Source organism: Barbus barbus (assembly GCF_936440315.1).
Source record: "Barbus barbus genome assembly, chromosome: 28".
Classification (NCBI taxonomy): Eukaryota; Metazoa; Chordata; class Actinopteri; order Cypriniformes; family Cyprinidae; genus Barbus; species Barbus barbus.
In genome coordinates this window covers 2,479,194-2,500,246 of record NC_136756.1, presented here as the reverse complement: position 1 = coordinate 2,500,246, position 21,053 = coordinate 2,479,194, and the positions used below count along the sequence as shown (strand labels likewise).

Sequence of the window (21,053 nt, the reverse complement as noted above, 5' to 3'; positions counted from 1 at the left end):
TTAATGAAAAATTATCCTTATTAAATTACCTATTATTTGTAAGTTTTTTTTTTCCTTCTGGGGCCTGAAATAGAGGAAATCTGGTCAATATTGATAATTAAACAATATTTAGCTGAATGTGTTTTTGTGCCGGCTCCTTAGCTGGTTTAGGTCAGTCATGGATAAATAAATATGACAATAGGTGGCAGCAAGTCCCTGTTTTGATAAATGACTTACTGAATCATTCATATCAAACGATTCGTTCAAAATGGCTGATTCAATAGAAACGAAACAAGTGAGACCATATGGACCGTTGAATCACTGGCTCACTCGATTCGTTCAAAAACTGATTCATTCAAGGAATGAAACACCGTGTTGCTATGCACTGTTGTATAAAACTAATAGCACATTAGTGCTTGTGGCCTCGCGCACATGTGTTGAAACGTAAAAACGCATATATGGGTATTGTTTGTTGCTGGAATTATAAGGGCATTCTAATGGGCTTCATCGCGCAGTGAAAGCTTTTGGACTCTCAAGACGTGTTTTTATTATTATTATTATTTTTTTCTTTTTCCTCAAAGTTGGATAATGTCAGCTCTCCTATCGTCTCTCAGTCCCTCACAGTCAGACATACATTATGTCAGGAGAATGTTTTTAAATTCTAATCAAGGAAAAATCATACCTTCTGTTGTCTTCTTTTTTTTAAAGAACTTCAACATTTGCACTTTAACCATTTTGCGCGAAAAATTACAAAATTGCTTCTGCTTCTGCGCAGCTTGTTACAGTAGTTCTGATTGGCCAATCGCCGTTAGTTCGATCATAAGTAGAGAATTTTAACATTTCATATGCATGATAAGTTTTACGTAATACACAAAATGAATAATCCAAAGGGGATGGTAAGGGGGATCGTGGTTTTACAGAGGGGATGCTTTTTGTCATTTTTTGCCATCCCCTTGCAATTCGAGCCCTGGTCCTAATTAGATTTAAGGCTTGGTTGGACCAATAATGATTAATCTTAGATATAAAATAAATGAAGGTTTATGTAATAATTTTATTGCATTAAACTTAAAACCATTGTGTTTTAGTTCAGTGAGCTAGTTTTCCTTTTGTTGCTATGGTTTCTCATCGATTTAGTTATGTTACACCTGTTAATTTAGTTGATTCATTCACTTGTGTATTAATTCCCTTTATTCCATTTAGTCCATTGTCAGTTCTTGTCATGTTTATACCAGGGGCTGGTTGCACCAGCTATATGTAAAAAAGCTTTGTGTAAGCCCTACGCTGGGCTTTGCAACGTCCAGCTTTACAATAAATATTTGCACCTGTTGCACCAAATAAAACTACAATCCCAGCGTAGACACATTCTACTGTAGTGATAGCAGAGACGACATTCATGCTGCAATGGCTACAACTACTAATATAGAACTGAATTTCTCAAGACATCATAACAAGTGAAACCACCACACCATGATTTCATTGAGTAAACATTTCCTAACAAGTCTGCGTTTTTCTATCTGTCTCCCTGCACATTCTCATGACAAATTTCTTCAAACATTAAAAATGAAGGTGACAGTTTAAGTAAAATATAATGAATGTAAAGCAATGCTTCTCACTACAGTTATTTTTTTTTTCTAGCTGACAATCGAGTTTATGTACAATGATTGTCGTGACTTCACATAACATTGTTCACGTGTTTTACTGATGTCTTTCTGTGGATGAAAACCCACATTTATAGTTTGTATTTTGTAATAAAATTGACAGAATTTGAAAGCTGATACTTTATTTCTGATTAAAAGTAACAAAGCACAAAACTTATTGCAGTTATTGGATGGCAGGCGCACTACAAAAACAATGGACTTAAAGACGTGAAATATTTCCAAGCATTTATACTGTCCTTCCAAGCGAGACGTTGAATGGTACAGTTAATAATCCCAGATCATATGCAATATTTTACTGCATAATTCTGTGCAGAAATATATTTTGTATTAGGTCAATTACGGTCGGCAGTGTGGTATAGCCTACTACACTGATCTTCGTGATTGATATCGCTTATCCTGTCTGAAAAGACCATAAACATTACAGTTCACGTTTACAGTAATAATTCATTAATTATTACAGACATGAATCCTAAAAAGTAATTATGTCCGAGCAAATCACTTTACACCTTCCTCTGACTAGGTGCAAGATTTAGTGTCAGACGTAGCACTAGGCCTAGATGGTGCAACGGGTATTTATTCTACACACGACTTAAAGCGCATTTTACGTCCAGGCAGTCTTACAACCGGGTGTACGCCCAGCTGGTGCAACCAGCCCCAGCACACTGCAGACTGAGCCTGCTGCGATATAAGAGCCAGAGCGGACACCTGATCCACAGATCACCCTGGAGCCTGAGCCAACCACGTCTGTTCAGGTGTATGAGCCAGCAACATCACCAGTTTCTGTGGACCTGCCCTAAGATCCTTCCCGCCCTACTCTGGGACTTTGATTGTGATCTTTGGTATGTTTGACTTGAGGTGGTGCTGCATAAATCAGCAATTGAGATAGGAAGTTTCTGTAATAATGAACCATACCTAGAGACCAGAATATCACAGGCCCCATGTATATCTGGCACGTGATTTTTAATGTCTGATTATTTAAATAATTTTTTGATTGATTGATTGTTACAGAAAATGAGAGGTTTCATGAACTGAAACATATGTAATAATGTATATAGTTACCACAGAGCAATGCCCAAAATACCTTTGTACCATGGCAGTGATTTATGCATGGACAAAGACATGTTTTTTTCAATATAAAAGCAAAAATGAGAGAGTATTACATTTGCATTCAGCCTTTATGAGAATACAAGCATTAAAAATAATGATTGGCAATGAGCCACTAGGTGTAAAAATGGGCAGATCTGAAAGATATCCTTACTTTGAGAACGAGATTTCCTACCTGATCAGCTACTTGTACAGTCAGGGGAACCTCCAGTACTCCTGTGTCTTTATTGAAGAAGCTTTTGGCATCTGCATACAGGTTCTGTCTATAAAGAGAAGAAGTTAAAAAAAATGTTTTGTCATGCCCTCCTTGAGATCTTAAATATTCAGTATTTATTAATCTCAGTATTTATTAAAAGTGCATATACTTCTGCATCATGTTTGAGCAAATTATCTTGTCATATTTTTTAATACATTAAAATGCATTTCACACACAGTGATCTAAACGCACCTTTTTATGAGCATATTTTTTATTTCTGAATAAAAATGTATTTTGATATTTCAGTGATACTCCTGTTATAATACAGAATACTAATCAGAAGAATAAACATTTTGATAAGAAAACCTTTTGCCACCAAATCAAAGTTGTTCAATCAAATGTGGTGTGACCAACAAAATGTTGGGCATGCTAACATTCAGAAACATGCATAAACACACACACACACACTGGTTACCATTTTTTTGTGGGGACATTCCATAGGCGTAATGTTTTTTATACTTTACAAACTCTATTTTCTATCCCCTTACCCTAAACCTACCCCTCACACAAAAAAATCTCCTATTTTAGATTTTTAAAACACTTCATTCTACTATATATGATTTACAAGCTTGTTTCCTCAAGGGGACTAAAAAAATGTACCGAAATGTACTGGTATTACTCTACTTGTGTGTCCTCATAATGTAAGGAATATCAGGTACACACACAGTAATCGAGGAAGCTCTACAGAGTCACTACAGTGATTCTTAGCAGATTAAATGGTCCGTGGTCAAGATCATTACAAAACAAAATAGTAATAATTCATTATCTCTGGAGTTGCTGAACAGAGAAATATGAGTGTGAATAAACAATGTTCATTTTTGGCTGAGCTGTTCCTTTAAGCGTATTATCAGTCATAGACTTTCAGGAACTGCTTCTTCTGAGTTAATGGAATCAGTGAATTGAATTGGCTTGGCACAGCATTGTGGAACAGCTTTGCGGGACACCACCCAGCCCATCTGTCGATGGAACAAACACCGCTAACAGGAATCTGATTGGATCTTGCTTGTGAATACATCCTGACACATCCTCTGCTCTAAAAAGCTATTTTTAGCTGACTTGAGCTGAACTAAAACACACTGCTACACACAGTGTAGCACAAATCGAGTATAGTACTTGAGTAAAATATGCATACCCTAATATAACTCCAGTAAAACTGTAAGTACCGCTTTACAATTTTTGCTTTAGTTAAAGTGCAAAACTGCTTGATTTTAAATGCATGTACAAATTAAAAGTAAAAAGTACTGTTTTTTTTGTTTTGTTTTTTGTACTGTTATACATTCAATCCTACGTTTCAAATTAAATTAGGGAGGGAGAGGGGGGGGGTCTAATTAATTAGATACAGAAACTGTAGAGCTTAAATAGGTTAGCGATCTATCTAACATTACTTTAAATTATTATTAACTGTCAATTAGCCAGCATGAATCAATAAGGATGATTAGTGGAAGCAGATATCTAATGTACTGATATACAAGTGTTGTAGATCTGTTTTATGGTGGGACCCCTCTCTGACTGCCACAGTGGAGAAAGGTTTGATACATTTCGATTTAATCTCTGCTGGACAAACACAAATAAATGTCCATCACCATTAGATATGGCTGCTAGGACAACTGTCAGACAACTCTTAGAGGGAGGATGAAGAAATCAGTACCAGATCTGGAAAGGAGAGGACGTTGTATTGGTCCACATGCTGTTTCATAGGAACTAACTGCCCTTCATCCATCTTCAAACTCATTCTAAATGTTTAGGCCAGTTATTTTTCTCCATCATGTTTGGACTCTAAGCATTAAGAATGTTGCCAAAAGTATTTTGGTAGTGGGCCACACTGTGTGTGCCACCTCTGATGTCAACAGCCAGTCACAGCAGTGAAGTGGAAAAATGCCAAAGTGCAATCTCCTCATTATTGGAACAGGATAAAAGTACCCATTTAGTAGCCATTCCTTGTTCCGAGTCTGCAGTCTGTAAGGAAAGAGACATTAACAGATATTTTGAGCCTTAATCTGGCGAGACAACAACAAACATTGCATGTCCCGAGTATCAATGCCAGAGAGGCAAAAGCAGAGTGACCATTTTCTGACTCTCTGGCCCAGAGAGGCAGAAAACGTCTCAGGTTACGTATGTAACCATGGTTCCCTGAGAGGGAACGAGACACTGCGTCCTCTAGAGGTCGCTATGGGGAACTCCATCTACGTGACCCGTGTCTGAAGCATATATACAAAAACACCAAATATTGGCCGGCGACAGCCTATGACGTCACTCCCGGTGCGACCACAGTATAAAAGGGCGCCGGGAGAAAGCGTCATCCACTTCTTCGTCTGAAGATGTATCCGAATCATGGCCTAAAGTCTAGAGGACGCAGTGTCTCGTTCCCTCTCAGGGAACCATGGTTACATACGTAACCTGAGACGTTCCCTATCAAGGGAAATTCGAACTGCGTCCTCTAGAGGTCGCTATGGGGAACGATATATCCACGCCGCCATGCTGAGGGAAGTGCATGCCATTCCAAAGGCGAGCACTAAGCATCAACTCTTATCAAAAGATAAAGGAGTTGTCCCTGGGATGAATTGACGGCTGTCAGTGACATTATCCCCTTCGGCCAAAGGCCTGAGTTTCATACCCCGGAACTTACCTGATAGAGGCCGGACCTCCTGGACCTAGGGTAAAACTCAAGGCTTGGAATCAGAAAGAAGGATTCCTTTAAGGGGATACGACCAAGCGCTTAGGATAGTAACTAAGCCTGGCCTGTCACCCAGGGGCTACTGTTTGCTCAAGAGCTCGCTGAAGGAACTGTATCAACAGATCCTTAGTAGTAGCCCCCGTTCAAATAGTATCACCGGGGATACATAGGTAGAGTGGGGCCCAAGATGACCGGGGCCTAACCAACTCAAAGAATGGGACGAAGCCTCAGCGCGTAACCCATACCATACAGGATTTTTAGAAAAGACCACAAAACACTCGGTGTGCGATCTTACCACAGTGTGGCTTTCAGAAAGTGCACAAAGACTAGCGTGCGCACTTACCATAACATGGATTTATAAACATCGTTCTTTTCAAATGCTCTGGAGGGAGCAGCATGCTCATAGATAACCCTCTATAGCGAGGGGAGCAGTGCCGGCTCGACCAACAAAGAGAGCTCGTGAGGGAGCAGCATGCTCAAAAGTAACCCTCTATAGCGAGGGGAGCAATGCCAGCTCTACCAAGACAGAGCTCTGGAGAGCGGAGAACTTAACTCTCAACATGAGAGGGCACTCATACGCCCAGAAGGGAGCGGTATGCTCAAGGTGACCCTCTATAGCGAGGGGAGCAATACCAGCTCGACCAACCAGAAGAGCTCGTGAGGGAGCAGCATGCTCATAGGTGACCCTCTAAATGAGGGGAGCAATGCTAGCTCTACCAAGACAAAGCTCTTGAGAGCAGAGAACTTAACCCTCAGCATGAGAGGGGCTCAGACGCTCAGAAGGGAGCGGCATGCTCATATGTAACCCTCTATAAAGAGGAGAGCAATGCTAGCTCTACCAAAAACAGAGCTCTAGAGAGCAGAGAACTTAACTCTCAGTTCATGAGAGGAAACTAGCACATACGTGAGTAGAGTGGGGCCCAAGGTGAAAACCGGGGCCTAACCAACTCAAAGAATGGGACGAAGCCTCAGCGCGTAACCCATACCATACAGGATTTTTAGAAAAAGACCGCAAAACACTTGGTGTGCGATCTTACCACAGCGTGGCTTTCAGAAAGTGCCCAGAGACTAGCGTGCGCACTTACCATAATCATGGATTTGAAAATTCTATTCTCCAAATGCTCTAGCTTTAAATAACGTTACTCTCTATCAGATGCTCTCTGGAGGGAGCAGCATGCTCATAGTCAAAAGTGACCCTCTAAGAGAGGGGAGCAATGCTATCTCGACCAGCAAAGAGAGCTCCAGAGGGAGCAGCATGCTCATAGGTGACCCTCTAAAATGAGGGGAGCAATGCTAGCTCTACCAAGACAGAGAGGATACTCAGCACATATATAAGTAGAGTGGCCCAAGGAGAAAACGGGCCTAACCAACTCAAAGAATGGGCACAAAGCTGCAGCGCGTAACCCATACCATACAGGATTTTAGAAAAGACCGCAAAACACTTGGTGTGCGATCTTACCGCAGCGTGGTTTTTAGAAAAGTGCACAGAGACTAGCGTGCGCACTTACCAAATATGGATTTTAGAAACCGTATTGTCAGATGCTCTCTGGAGGGAACAGCATGTTCATAGATGACCCTCTAAAATGAGGGGAACAATTCTAACTCTACCAAGAAAGAGCTCTGGAGAGCGGAGAACTCAACTCTCAACATGAGAGGGAACTCAAACACTCAGAAGGGAGAGACACGCTCATAAGTGACCCTCTAAATAAGGAGAGCGATGCCAGCTCACCCAACAAAGAGAGCTCAGAAAGGGAGCAACATGCTCATAAATAACCCTCTAAAGTGAGGAGAGCAATGCTAGCTCGACCAACTATGAGAGCAACCTGACAAGGAGGCCTAGAGAAAGGCCTGACGTGCTGAGGTTTCTGAATAACGGAGCTCTGAGAGCAGAGACTCGACTCTCATATGAGAGGAAACTCGGACGCTCAGCAGGGAGCGGCATGCTCATAGGCAACCCTCTAAGTGAGGGGAGCAGTGCCAGCTCGACCAACAGGGTAGAGCTCGGAGGGGTACAGCAGCAACGAGGATCAGGTTGTTAAGTAACAAAGCTCTGGGAGCGGAAACTCTACTTACAGCAAAAGAGTTTCAGACACTCAGGAGGGAGCGGCATGCTCATAAATAACCCTCCACATTCTAGGCGAGGGGAGCAAAGCTAGCTCGACCTACAAACAGAGGGATACCCAACAACCCGAACAAGCTGCTGGAAATAGTATCAGGGTAATAGGTAGCTGAACAGAAGGCAACAAGGGGTCAGGGAAACTGCTACTTAAAACCCTAATAAGGGTGAGCAGTTCTAACCTAAACCTCTATGCACCTAACATGGCCTCGTTTGAAGAACAAAAGGGCCAGACTAGAAAATGCTGCTCCTCAGAGCCAAGCATTGTAATAAAGTTGCTCAGCACTACACCTGATACCAGTCTGCAGTACTGGAAGAAAGGTAGTTCGAATGGTATAAAACACACATACCAGCGAATCTGATAAAATTGGATCGTACTCACCCATCCATGGATCCCGCGCAGAAGAAGGGGCTGAATAAGAGCGCAGGAGTTGCTCACCTAACCTCGGTCAGGTGGTAGAAAAAACTTGAGGTTGCAGGGGAATTAGAGAGGGGAAGATGAGGGCTTTAGATGTACAGGCCCCCTGAGGGTGATGTTCAACTCTACCCTGGCCTGGGCGAGAGCATCGCAACGCCTCGTCCGGACCACCTCCCTCAGGTCTTGCTACCTCTCTTTGACCCACGCCACCCTGAAGCCCTACCCGCAGGCGGGGAAGGGCGCGAGTCGCGACACTAGCCTTCTGTGCCCATTTCTGATTCTCAGATCGGGATGGGCCAGGACCCCTGCGCTGTTTGAGCTCAGACCTGGACCTTCTCGTTTAAATGAAGGTTAAAAAAGCCGCTGAACGCACCTTCGCCTCCATAAACGGTGGTGGTGATGGCGCAGTGGATAAGACACATGCCTTTGGTGTGAGAGACCCGGGTTCGAATCCACTGTGAGACACCAATGTGTCCCTGAGCAAGACACTTAACCCCCTAGTTGCTCCAGAGGCGTGCGACCTCTGACATATATAACAATTGTAAGTCGCTTTGGATAAAAGCGTCAGCTAAATGAATAAATGTTAAATGTTATGTAAACCTTTCAACCACCGACTCGACGGAGGTACCAAAAAGTACGGAAGGCGAAACCGGAGCACTGAGAAGAAAGCCCCTCTCTCTCTTCTCAATATCTGCCAGGTTCACCCACAGATGTCTCTCCGTTACCACCATGGCCGCCATAGAACTGCCCATAGCAGAGGCGGCCTGCTTAGTGGCTCAAAGAGCTAAATCAGTGGTGCGGCACAGCTCAGCAACCTCGTCAAGTAAAAATTATTATTTTTTATTTTTTAAAAACCCTGACTTTTATCCAGGTCTTTCAACAGATCAGCCTGATATGCCTGAAACACTGCCATAGTGTGTAATGAGGCGACAGCCTGACCTGCTGCTGCGTATGTATCACATTCCAGCGTTTTTCTTTTTCTCAGATGACGTCAGCGAAATCGCGTCATTGTCATCCAACAGCTCGCCCTCGCTCGCGGCAGACGAGCGCGAGAAGGAAAATCCCTTCTATAACTCGTTGGCGAGAACCACCTGCAAACCCCATGAGCTCATTTTTCTCCGTGCTTCAGCAGCGGAGGGTCCTGAACCGCGGAAGCAGACGGCTGCCCCTCTTTCCTCGAAAAGAGAGACAGACGAGAGCGGAGCTTTTAGAAAAACGCTCGCAGTACATGCAGCGCGCAAACCAAAGACGCAAAGATCATGTGAGTCATCAAGCATCAGATAACGTGGACACGGATGCACACATCTCTCAAACGTTTTTATGTATTAAGGTTCTTCACCTTAATAGTTTCAGAGAAACATTTTACATTTTCAACTATATTTCCCTTTCTATTCTTTGTATTAATTTAGTAGTTTTTGTTGTGTTAATAAAATTTACATAATTTGTATTTTATTATTATTTACTTAACAATCCTCTATGATTCTTCTTCACTGTTTAGGTGTCCTGAGCTGGTGGCCCGAGGTAAAAGGAGGATGGAGTCATCTGACACACACACACACACACACGCACACACACACAAACACACATCTCTATAGGCATGCTAACTTATGAACACAAGTGAGAGCTTTGTTGTAAACTTTAAGTATTTCAATAGATAGACATAATCAGCAGCACTTGTCTGATTCTAACAAGCTCTGTCACAGTACACATGGACAGACAGAATGAGAAAGACAAAAAGAGCATATGCTAAAAGCAGAAATCAAAGTGAGCTTTCAAAAAGAAGCACTATCACACAAATATCCACATCAAGAGAACAAGTAACATAAAGTAACTCTATAATTTTACATACAGTGTTTCACTGTCTCACAAGCTGAATTTTTAGTCCTAAATCTCATTTGCATAGACGCTTGGGAAACAGTCGGTGTGTGCGTCTCTGAGCGGGGGAGTGTTAACAGCTGCAGCAACTTAATGTAACACACATTAACAATGAAAAATACTTCTAGAGCATTTAATAACTTTAGTTTTTAAATTAAACATTTGTATTTAATACTTTTTAAATCATGAATCATTACATTTTGAATTGTTTTATTTTTATTTTAGTTTATGTAAGCTAATGTATCAACTAATGTTAATAACTGGAATTGGAGTGACGAGAGAAATGAAACTAGCACAGCTATATAGAAAATATAAAGTATTAATATACAGTTTAGAGTCATTATACGTTTTTATTGTACATGTCTCTGCAGTAATTGATTCTGATTGGTTAGTCATGGTATTGAATACCAATACTATTTTCATATCTCTTCTATCGTTTTAGATTTGTTAATAGCGTCAGATCTTGCAGTGCTGTTTTTCTTGTGAATTTTTAGTAGCTTGTGTTGTGATGTTCAGTTTTATCTGAATATTTTGTTGACTGTCACCATCGTTGAGATTCATAAACTGATTCTTGATGTCTGTGTTCTTTGGATTGCCACAAATGAAAACTTTTCGTGCACAAAGTGACTTGTACATTGTAGTGTTCTAACCACATATTATCTTTATTTTAGCTTTTATGGAATCACTCTTAAGATGATTATATGATTTATATTAGTGGTGGAAATTTTGATTCTTTCCAGAGACTCGTTCATTTTTCGTTCGTTCACCAAAATGATTCGTTCAGATTCGTTCACTAATTCGTTCAGTGACCATTTTTCCATATTACACAAATACGTCAGCATGTGCGGCAAAATGTGTTGTTCAACTAACGTATTTACTTGTTACAAAATAAAAACCGATTTGGCTTCATTAAAAAGTGTGCCCTTCTCATTAAATGAATAAAATAAGTCTAAATAAGTGATCAAAGTCATTACTCTTTTTATCTTTTAAATTACACTCTTTTCGGATGACCAAAGCACAAGTGTTTTTTTATTTGTTTGCATACTAGGCGAGTTAACATTTAATTGTTTAGGCAGAGATTTACACGTTCAAATCTGAGATTATGTTAAACGAGGAGTTATTCTGTATGTAAAATATGAATATAAACAAGCGTGCACAGTACGGATACCTGTGCTTTGCATCCGCTTTCTGCTGATTGATGAACTAGATTGACAGAATGGCCGACCTACCCGGTCAACGAACTGGGTATAGCTACCAGTTCGTTCAATTCGTTCACGAACGGGAGATCTCTCTCTCGTTCAGACTCAAAACAGAGCCATCTCGGTCAATGATGCTATTATATTCGTTCGTTCGATCCAACCAATTACATGCCCCTTCTAAACCCGAGCTGAAATGCTATTTGCTGACGTGAGTCACGTGACGCAAATGAGATGGGATGACGTGACGCAAATAATCAATACTGCCATATTTTTTTATGTTTCACAGTTTTTAAACAAACAAAAGTGCATGACATGACTAACATAATGAAATATTTTTTTATTTAAAAGTATGTAACTGTTCAAACATAAAACAACAATAATATAAATAAATAAAACAAAATGATAAATAAAAAAAATAAAAAATAAAATAAAACAATAATATAAAAAAATAAAACAAAGAACCAGTTGTTCGAACGACGAACGTAATAATGAGACGAGATGTATGTATGTAACAGTTCATTTGACTCTTTCAAACTCAAAGCAACTCAATGAAGGGCGTATTCGTTCACTAGATTCAACAAATCACATGCTCCGTCCTCGTATCATACTCGAAGGCTATTGGCTCGAGGTTTAGTCATTCTTTGACAGATGAAACGGTCCAGAGCTACGCATGCGCGCAATAGCGGCGCGCTGCAGTGGAGGGAGGAATTTCAGTGAACGAGAAATATGAGTCAATGGATTACGTGAACGAGAATGATTCGTTCACCTAAAAGATTCGTTCAAAAAGAATGATTCGTTCACGAACGAAACATCACTAATTTATATGATTAATTGCTATTAATCAGAATGTCCAACTTATACCTGGTTAACGATACCTTATTAACGACTTGTCCAGCAAGTATTAATATCAGCACGTTATTTCTTAACAATTGGTTTATCTTATTCGCTGGCCAACGATAAAACAACCCAAATAGTTAACTTTAGTTATCAAGCTCATGAGCGTAGGTAACGCGATCTTTTTGGCAAATAATTAAGATTTGAAGAATCACATAGCAACAGACAAGAGATTTCTTAATGGAATCAAAGTTTATTTACTACTCTAACGCTACTACATTAGACAACACAAAACAAAAGACATAAACACACACATTCGTTGCAATGGATTGTTCTGATCTGAAGAGAGTCTTAGGTTCTAATGCTCGTTTCAACCTGAGGGAAATCACACGCAGGAACTCTTTATCCTTACTCTTAAAAGATAGATATAACCAGTTTCAGCCAATTTAAGAGATTTTGCCTTACTTTGCCTTCAGTGGTTTCCGATCGAGCTCAGTCTTTTTTTCGGTTCAAGGAGTCTCTGCTTCAACTTTGCTCTCAGTCGAGGTCAGTTCTTTCCGGGTTCGAGACGGACCGAGCGCGGATTGGCGGCTTGGTAGATCGCTGTCACGAGAACACTCTTCGGTGGTTGGAGGGCTTCGTGCTGACTTGATGACGCTCCCAGGAAGTCGTTCGTTTCTTGGCTTCAGATGTTAGTTTCTTTCAAAGTTGAACTTTGATCGCAGTTGCAATGCTCAGCCGTGATGTTAGTGGCCAGAAGCGCTTTGCAGCGCGTGAGCAGAACGAGAGACGAGTGAGGTGAGCTGAAGCTCTGCTTTTCAGTTTTCAACTCCAACACAACACAGTTGTGCATCTGGTTTTTAACGGGCCGATTTGGGATCTGCCCACGGGCGCCTGACCCAATCGGATTCTTCCTGTGGGGCGTTTGCTCCAATCGCAAGTGTTTCTGCGCCCTGCACAGCTGCGTGTCTTTCTATGCATAAATTGTCCGTTCAGTTATTTATCACATGAAAACTTATTAACAGCAGATTTCTATTCATATTATGATCATACCTTGCAGAGAAAAGATCATTTTCATTCACACCATATTATTATTCATGAAATCAGCTTTTATCTGAAACCAAACTCCACATAATTTTGCATAACCTGTAGCACCTCTACATATTTATATTTAATTTATGTCAGCGTGTTATCCAAGAATGGAAATTGGATTAAGGTTATCAAGTTGTATCTTGATTTCTAATACTCTGAAGTTCTTGACTCCATTTCCTATAATGCTGTGCTGGACTCTTGTATTAATTCCTGTTTTTGTTTCTTCCTGTTTAATGTTTTCTTTATGGATGATGATTGTATATGTATATAAGGGGGTAGGAACCAATGTGTGGGGTGTTGTTTTCCTGGGAACTTTTCCAATTGACGGACCTCTAGTTTACCAGGTGGATATCCTTGTTTGCAGCATGCCTTGCTGGCAGGATTTACTTGTGATGTTTTGGGGTGTTTCGTGACATTGGGCTTTTTGATGCAATGCAGCCCAAAGGACTTTTGTCTGGGACTAACGAAGGTTGCGGTAAGAAGTACGCAACTCATCTTTTAGTGCAAAGACTAAGGGATCTACGATAAGTCACGACAAGGTGGACTTTGCTCATGTGTGTGATTAGTTATATGTTTAATCTGGGTGTTTATATAATATACGTCTCTTTTGCATCGTGAAATGACTGAACTGTTTGTATTTTATTTGATGTGACATCACTAATATTGAGATTGTTACAAACCAAAACACATATATCGATTCTATCCATCACGACAGTTAATGCATCGATTAAATGATCCTAAATTCTAAATAAACACATCGAGCATGTGAACTGAACATCTAGTGATCAGTTAAAGTTATACATTCTGGAAAAAGATTACCATAAGTTCAAAATAACGCAACAAGCTTATAAATGTCACAAACAAAAACATTCTTCATATAGGTTGTACCTATATTGTCTATAGTGTTTTTGTTTTCGAGTATAATTTGTTTCAGTAGCAGAAACTAGTATAATTTTGTCCCTTTTAAAAACACACAATATCCTTAAGCAAAGGTGTGGCTATCTTTGCCTGTTTCGATAGCCGGAGAAAAACAGGCGCGTTTCCCCCCTCCTTTGGGAGAAGCACGAGGTCCTAAAGGTCACTCCTTAAGCGATTATTTTTCTTGAATTACGGCGCTTAATGGAGTTAGGTTTAGGGGAGTACGTGGCGCCAATGTAAAGTAAAATCCGGGAGTATGAGTTCTGGTTTTTTTCAAAATTGACAAAAGGGAGTTTTTTACGTCTGACTTATTTATGATAAAACCAGCCAGGCGCTTAAAATTGCTCCTCTTAAAAGCATCCAGATATGACTGTTCCATATATCCTGGTTTTATGGTCCCAGGAGAAAAGGGGGTTCGAAGCGATCCCACATGGAAAGAACCTATATGAGGATATATGCGCATATATGAAACCTATATGCACATATATGATAACATATATGCTGCATATATGCGTATATATGCCACATATAGGCAAAATTGAGGTGCATATATGTGCATATAAAGGCCATATAGGTCTCCTGTATTGCTTCTTTATATCCACATATAAGCCCTATATGTACATGTAAATGTAAATTTCGACATTTTGGGCTTTTATTTATGTTGTCTAGCAGCTATGGATTTTAATAATTTTACTAATATATAGGTAAACATATAGGTGCATATATGCACACATATATATATATACCCTATATAGGTACATGTATGCACGTATATGTGTACATATATGTGCATATATGTACATATGTACATATATTATAGGAAAACGGCTAATTTTATATATGTCACATATATTAAAAACATATATCAAAACCTATATTAAAACATATATGTTTATATAGGTTATTTCCGTGTGGGGATGGGCGCTGGAATGCGAGCTTTGATCCTTGCTTCAGGAATGTGTTGAAAATAGGTGTGTGCGTATCAGAAGTAAGACCAGTTCTTACAACATTATTCAAATTACCTGCTATTTACAATACTGCAAGATCTGAAACGTTAACAAAATTAAAGCGATACAACATCCACATAATCAAAAATTGGACTTGAAATGAGGTTAGTAAAAAATTTGCACAACTTTTTTTGCAATTGGCTTTGCTGGATAAGCTAAGTGTGTTAGATGAACACACGGTTAAAGCAACCAGTGTAAAACTAACACCAAAGGGTCAAGAGCCCAACAAAAGGAAACACTGGTCTCTTTGATGGTGATTTCAAACAAAACATTAAAGCATCTAAACCTCTGTTAATTCTCAATAAGAGCTTCTCTAGAAGTCTGACAGTCAATCTGGTCAATCTGATGCTGTTTAATCAGATTTTAAAGGATTTAATGTCTTTTATCTCAGTTGATTTCATCTTCGGCTGTGGCTGAATTCAGTTGTAGTTCTAGTCTCTTGTGTTTCTCTTTCCTTCGGTGATTCTGCTTGATAACAGCAGCTGTTCATCATTAATGATCAATCATCAAATAATTATCTCCTAAACTCCAACACTGCTTCAATACTACTTGAACACTCTGTAGTGTGGAAACACATGAACACTGAGCAGTGTGGGGATTTTGCTGTGAATTATTACATAAACCTTTCTTGTTTCATTCACGTATGACTGATGGATATGAATCACATTAAGTTTATTGATTTATGTTAAAACTATGTAATCTAAATGGATGGAAACTTGTTATGCAATTGAATTACATAAAATGCAAATTTAGACCAAATCATTTTTTTGAGTGTATAGTCTCACGAAACAATATAGAATAAAGAATTTTATTATTTTTTTTTTTCATTTTACACTATTGACACTATTTCCTTTTTATTTTTTTATTTTTTTGGATATTGTGCAGTTGCTTTGACACAATTTACATTGTTAAAAGCGCTATATAAATAAAGGTGACGTGACTTGACTTGACTAAAATAACAGATATAATCCAGACATTATCACAAATTATTAAAAAGATAGTTCCGGTCCTTGATTATGATTGGCTGAGCCATGTTCAAAGCCGTTGTAAATGACTCTAGAAACACACACCTGTGACCTCATTACATCAGTATTACTGCGCCACTGTTCTGTATAGCTGCTATCAGTTTTATAGCGTTGAAGAAATTGTTTTAAAATGTCATATTTTGCTGTTCATTTTGATTTAATGGTTGGGCTAAGCACATACTAATCATTTTATAAAAGCAATAAGCCACATTTTATAAAAGCACTGGGGCTTTAGTAAACCACAGCTTCTTGGGGCTTTTTACTTTAATAAACCTCTTCAGGCAGATACCCTGTCATCGTTTTTAATTGCACGTTATCCCTTATTTATTTGACCACAGGATGCTGTCAATCAATCACAATCAAGTATTACAGAGAGCTGTGCTACAATAGCAACCCACAAAAGGCTCCAGTGAGAATGAACCATGTGAACAGCATTACATAAGAAGGAGTCAAGACAGATCTGTGGGTTTTGGATCACAGGAGAGAGAGAGAGAGAGATGAGAGAAAGAGTGCGGACGTTTAATGCTGTTCTAATCTGCATTTTAAAGCTTTCGAAAGCAGATTAATGCAATTTCACTTCCTCCACTGCAGCGCGTCAGGCCCACGAAATATTCTGTTAACTTTTATCACGTAATGCTGCTTCATCTGACCTCAGATCAGCTTAGATATCAATATGCTGTTTTCTCTGATGAAAAATGTGGGCGAGGAAAAGGGCGCCACACACACGCTTCTCAGCCTCGCACTCAGGAGCCTACAGCACTGCAGCACACCGCGTTACAGCTCAGGTTTAAAAATATCTCAGCAGCCTCATTCAAATTCAGCTCCAACTAAATGCCCACATGCTTCTCTCAGGAGCTTTTATTGATGGTTCAGGGTGTTATGTTGTGAGATGTTCCTATGATATAATTTACATTTTTAAAGGAAGGGAACAGTTTAGTTTTCACAACCATCATATTTTTTGTTATATTTTGTTTTTGTAACTTTCTCTGAGCAAATCCCTAAATCCATCCTTAATCCATCCAAGCAGTGTTTGCAACAAACATCATTTCATGATGTAGGAAGCATTTAGTGGTAATCAGCAGACCTTTTTAAATGAAACCGTGTTGGAGGTATTATGTTGTGAATAACAGGCGTTACTGTCAATTTCCATGTTAAATTGGTGCAATTAATTATGGAAGAAAAAAAAATTCAGTGTTAAAATGATTAAAGCATTCAATGCATTCCGCCCCAGCACAGACCTGTACATTATAATGAACCTGTGCAACACAGTGGTTATTATTAAATAATTAAGGACTACCTGGGCAGAAATTTCAGCTGAGCACTGAAGCTGGATCCGGCCTGGATAAATCCTGTTCTAGGTAAAATGGACATATGGTTCCTCATCTCTTTACACACCTTGAATGTCAATCTGAGAGCTGTGCTGGCCCTTAAAAGAAAGAAAGAAGAAACAAACACCAGATATTCACATTCTCGATCAATCAGAAAAACAGACTGAAATTGGAGACATAAACAGAGGGAACCATTATATTCATATCTGAAAGATGGCTCATTTTCAATTTAAACACAAACACTCAATCACTCTGGATTGTATAAATGTGATATCCATGGTGTTTTAGCTAATATAAGGTTTTAGTAATCTCTGCCAAACATTTGCTTCCTACAGCATCTAGCACATGCTTCACAAATCAAAAATTAGACTATATGATCAGAGAAATAAACAAATATGAGAAGCAGCGGAGATCTGTGTACAGCACTCATTCAAAGCCACATCGGTAGGACTGTTAAATATGCAGTATTCCCACTATGGATCTAGAATAGGTAACACATTTTACCCAATGTTGGGCACTGTCTGCAACAACAAGCTTCAAGAACAGCAGATATAATGGATGTTCTCAGGAGGCACACAACGTCATAAGACGTTGATATTTGGTTAAATTTCGGTTGCGACATCAGGTGACCAAAATTCAATGTAAGTTCAACATCTAATGTCAATGTTAAATTGATCTCCAATACAGACGTCAGATGACGTTGAGATTTTGTTGTTTTTAGGTTGTGTAAACAAAATCCAACGTTAAGTCAACGTCAAATATTGACGTCAACCCGATTGTCATTTTCAGCCAATGTTTATTAAACAGCTTGACAGAGCACTCTTACCAATGAGTAATAGAACAGATGTTGTCATAGGTTAGAAATAGTGTGCAACAATAGGACATATGCCTGCTATCACTGACTACGTTTACATGGACATCAGTAATCTAATCATTGCTTTCAGAATATTCCTTTCATGTTCCTGTTTTACATGTTATAGTACATAGATCGATTAATGACACACGTTATTACGTCCCCACATGATGCCATCCGACGTCCCCTCCAGAATTTCACGTATATAGTTTGTCTATGTTATGATGCCATATACAGTTTTGTGTGTTTCGTTTTTAATTTTCAAGTGCAGTTAATTATTTGTCATGCTGTACGTGGAAACAGATGACAGCGTCGTTGAAGCCATGCTCTTCGGTTTGACCACTGCCGTGTGTGTATCCTGTTGCAAAATGCGGCGAAAAGTCCTACATGACGGTAATAGTGTGATTAAGGTGTTTATATGTCTATACTGCACTTTGATAATTAGACTAAAATAGGAATACTCCAAAGGTCTTAATTCGATTTGTGTTTACTTGGAATATGACTTTAGCCGGATTAAAGTAATCAAAAATGGTAGATTCTTAATCAGTCTTAGTCGTGTTAAAATCTGAATATTGTTGTCCATGTAAACAACCCACTGACATGCAAATTACAAAACCAAAATTAAATACACCTGTGACTTCCAATGCATGGTTAGACAATGACCTCTGTATACAGCCTTAGTAATAGGGAACCGAAGTTACAGAAGGTAACAAGATGCATTCATTGCTATACCAGTGGTATTCAGCTTTTATATTTCCTCGAGACCTGGTTTTCAGTTTCCAGGTTATTACTGACATGAAAGACTGGATGAAAAGCCAAAGTCGCATTTCCAATATTTTTTTCCAGCCTAACAATACAAACTTCCTACATATGTAATTTGTTCTTTATTTAGAATCAGGATTTTCCTGATTATTAAAAGCATCAGATTTAATGAAAAGTGCATTCCCTGGGAACCATACCAATTTCCTAGCTACTTCCTGACTTGTGCCAGGCTGTACTGTTTGAGCTAAATTAATCCAACAAATGTACAGCAAATTTCAAAGTATTAATTCTAAACCTAGATATGTGCCTCTATAGTGTAACATAGAATTAGAGGCTTGTATTACTATAATAATTGTTGTATACTGTATTCAAATATATTTCTGGTAATAATCCCAGATTTATGCGTAATTTGTTCCTGCATTATTACATGCATACAGAAATATTTGCCATTCGTAGCGGAACTTGCTAACTAGCACATTATTAGGAAAGGCGATTTGCAAAGATTCATTAAAAAAACCAACCTTATAGTCACTTCTGTAGGTGAAGCTGGATCACGAATGATTTGTGTGAACATAGACGCATTTAGGTAGATTGGGGGGGGCATTCCTTTCAAAAACAAAAGTAATCTACTGCGTCTTCAGCAGCTCAGATGTCAGGAGTAAATGACGACTGCTATGTTCATTATTACATCCATTAACAGAACACCTCAGTCGCTTAGGAGGCATTCTTGTCTACTCCTGCTCTGGCGTCGAAAAAATAGGCTGTTTACAGTTCACTCAGGACGGGTCTATGCTAAAACGCCAGTCTCAATCAACAATCATGGGAGGGGCCTGTGCAGAACTACATCACTCTGCCAAGAATCTGTGAACGGCTTGATCTGAGAAAGTGGTTATGATTTATGAGGATTAAAAAAAACAAAAAAACACTGGGTGGATTTTTATCATTACAGGGTGGTTGTGTACACACACTGCCAAGACACATTTCAAACATCATGTAAAAGTGAATTTTGCATCCGATGACCCCTTTAAGTCATGGTTTTAACTGTCAGTCAGCAGTGTGGCACCTACAGTAACTGGCTGCTCGCTGACTTCAACTCCTTCTGGCAGTTTAGAATTCCATCAGCAATCAGGTGATATATAGAGATCAGTGGATGTTGTGTTGGTAAAAATATAAATGGTGCAGTTCACCTGCTTTGAACTTCGATGCTGTCCTGGTAAAGTCGATCATACATGCAGATTTTTAGGTCAATATTTGGCTTGGTCACCCAAACAGGTGCGCTCTCTGCCACCCCACAAACTGAAACCACAATCTATGCATTCAAGAAAACAAAACAAAGAGACAAGTCAAGTTAATCTGCTGAGCTGCTAAAACAAATATAAAACAGTTTTAAGTGGAAACTATACCGGTTCACAGCTAGGTTGAGAAAACGTGATTTGGAAATCCAGTTTTGCCTCCCCTGGAATTGTTGGTGTGAAGATGATGGGTAGTTTGGCACTCATAAATGGGCCGACATCACCAGCATAAGCCTGCAGAGAGACAATCAATCTGTTACATTTCCATTTAACTCTCACACCAAAGTGAGATTCACTATGAATAAATTGCAGCTATTGATAGTGGTGTTTCATTGCACAGCATTGCCCATTCCCAAACACTAATGTTCAGCACAAATGTTCACCCCAGGGAGGATTTAGAATTGTATCAATGGATTCCTATGGAGCTACTCACACCATGGGCAATCATTTGCCCACTGACAAAGCAAGAATTTTTCTTCAGTGAAATACATTTGAATTTTTATCTTTATTTACCAACATCTTTGCTGCTTAGCCTAGAGCGCGGCGTTATCTACACTGCTTCACCACTGTGATCCAGGGACCTGAATCAGGACTCTTTAAGATGTTGGTAGCACTTTACAATAAGGTTTCATTTGTTAACATCAATTATTAGTTAACAAGAAC

At 39.3% G+C, this 21,053-nt stretch overlaps 1 protein-coding gene and 1 long non-coding RNA gene across 3 annotated transcripts in view; one reads left to right on the top strand and one right to left on the bottom strand.

The window, feature by feature from the left end:
* Positions 1–21,053, bottom strand: part of cfap74 (cilia and flagella associated protein 74) — a 110,917-nt gene that overhangs the window by 49,200 nt on the left and 40,664 nt on the right. For both annotated transcript variants that reach the window (XM_079382021.1, XM_079382020.1), the window contains exons 20-23: positions 20,502–20,624; positions 20,286–20,407; positions 17,453–17,581; positions 2,917–3,004 (exon numbers count right to left, since the gene is read on the bottom strand). In XM_079382021.1, coding sequence (XP_079238147.1) covers positions 2,917–3,004; positions 17,453–17,581; positions 20,286–20,407; positions 20,502–20,624 — 462 coding nt within the window. The remainder of the gene's footprint in view (positions 1–2,916; positions 3,005–17,452; positions 17,582–20,285; positions 20,408–20,501; positions 20,625–21,053) is intronic.
* Positions 3,992–11,640, top strand: LOC306847837. The gene is made up of 3 exons (XR_013782189.1): positions 3,992–4,152; positions 9,191–9,466; positions 9,704–11,640. It is a non-coding gene; the product is annotated as an uncharacterized lncRNA (long non-coding RNA).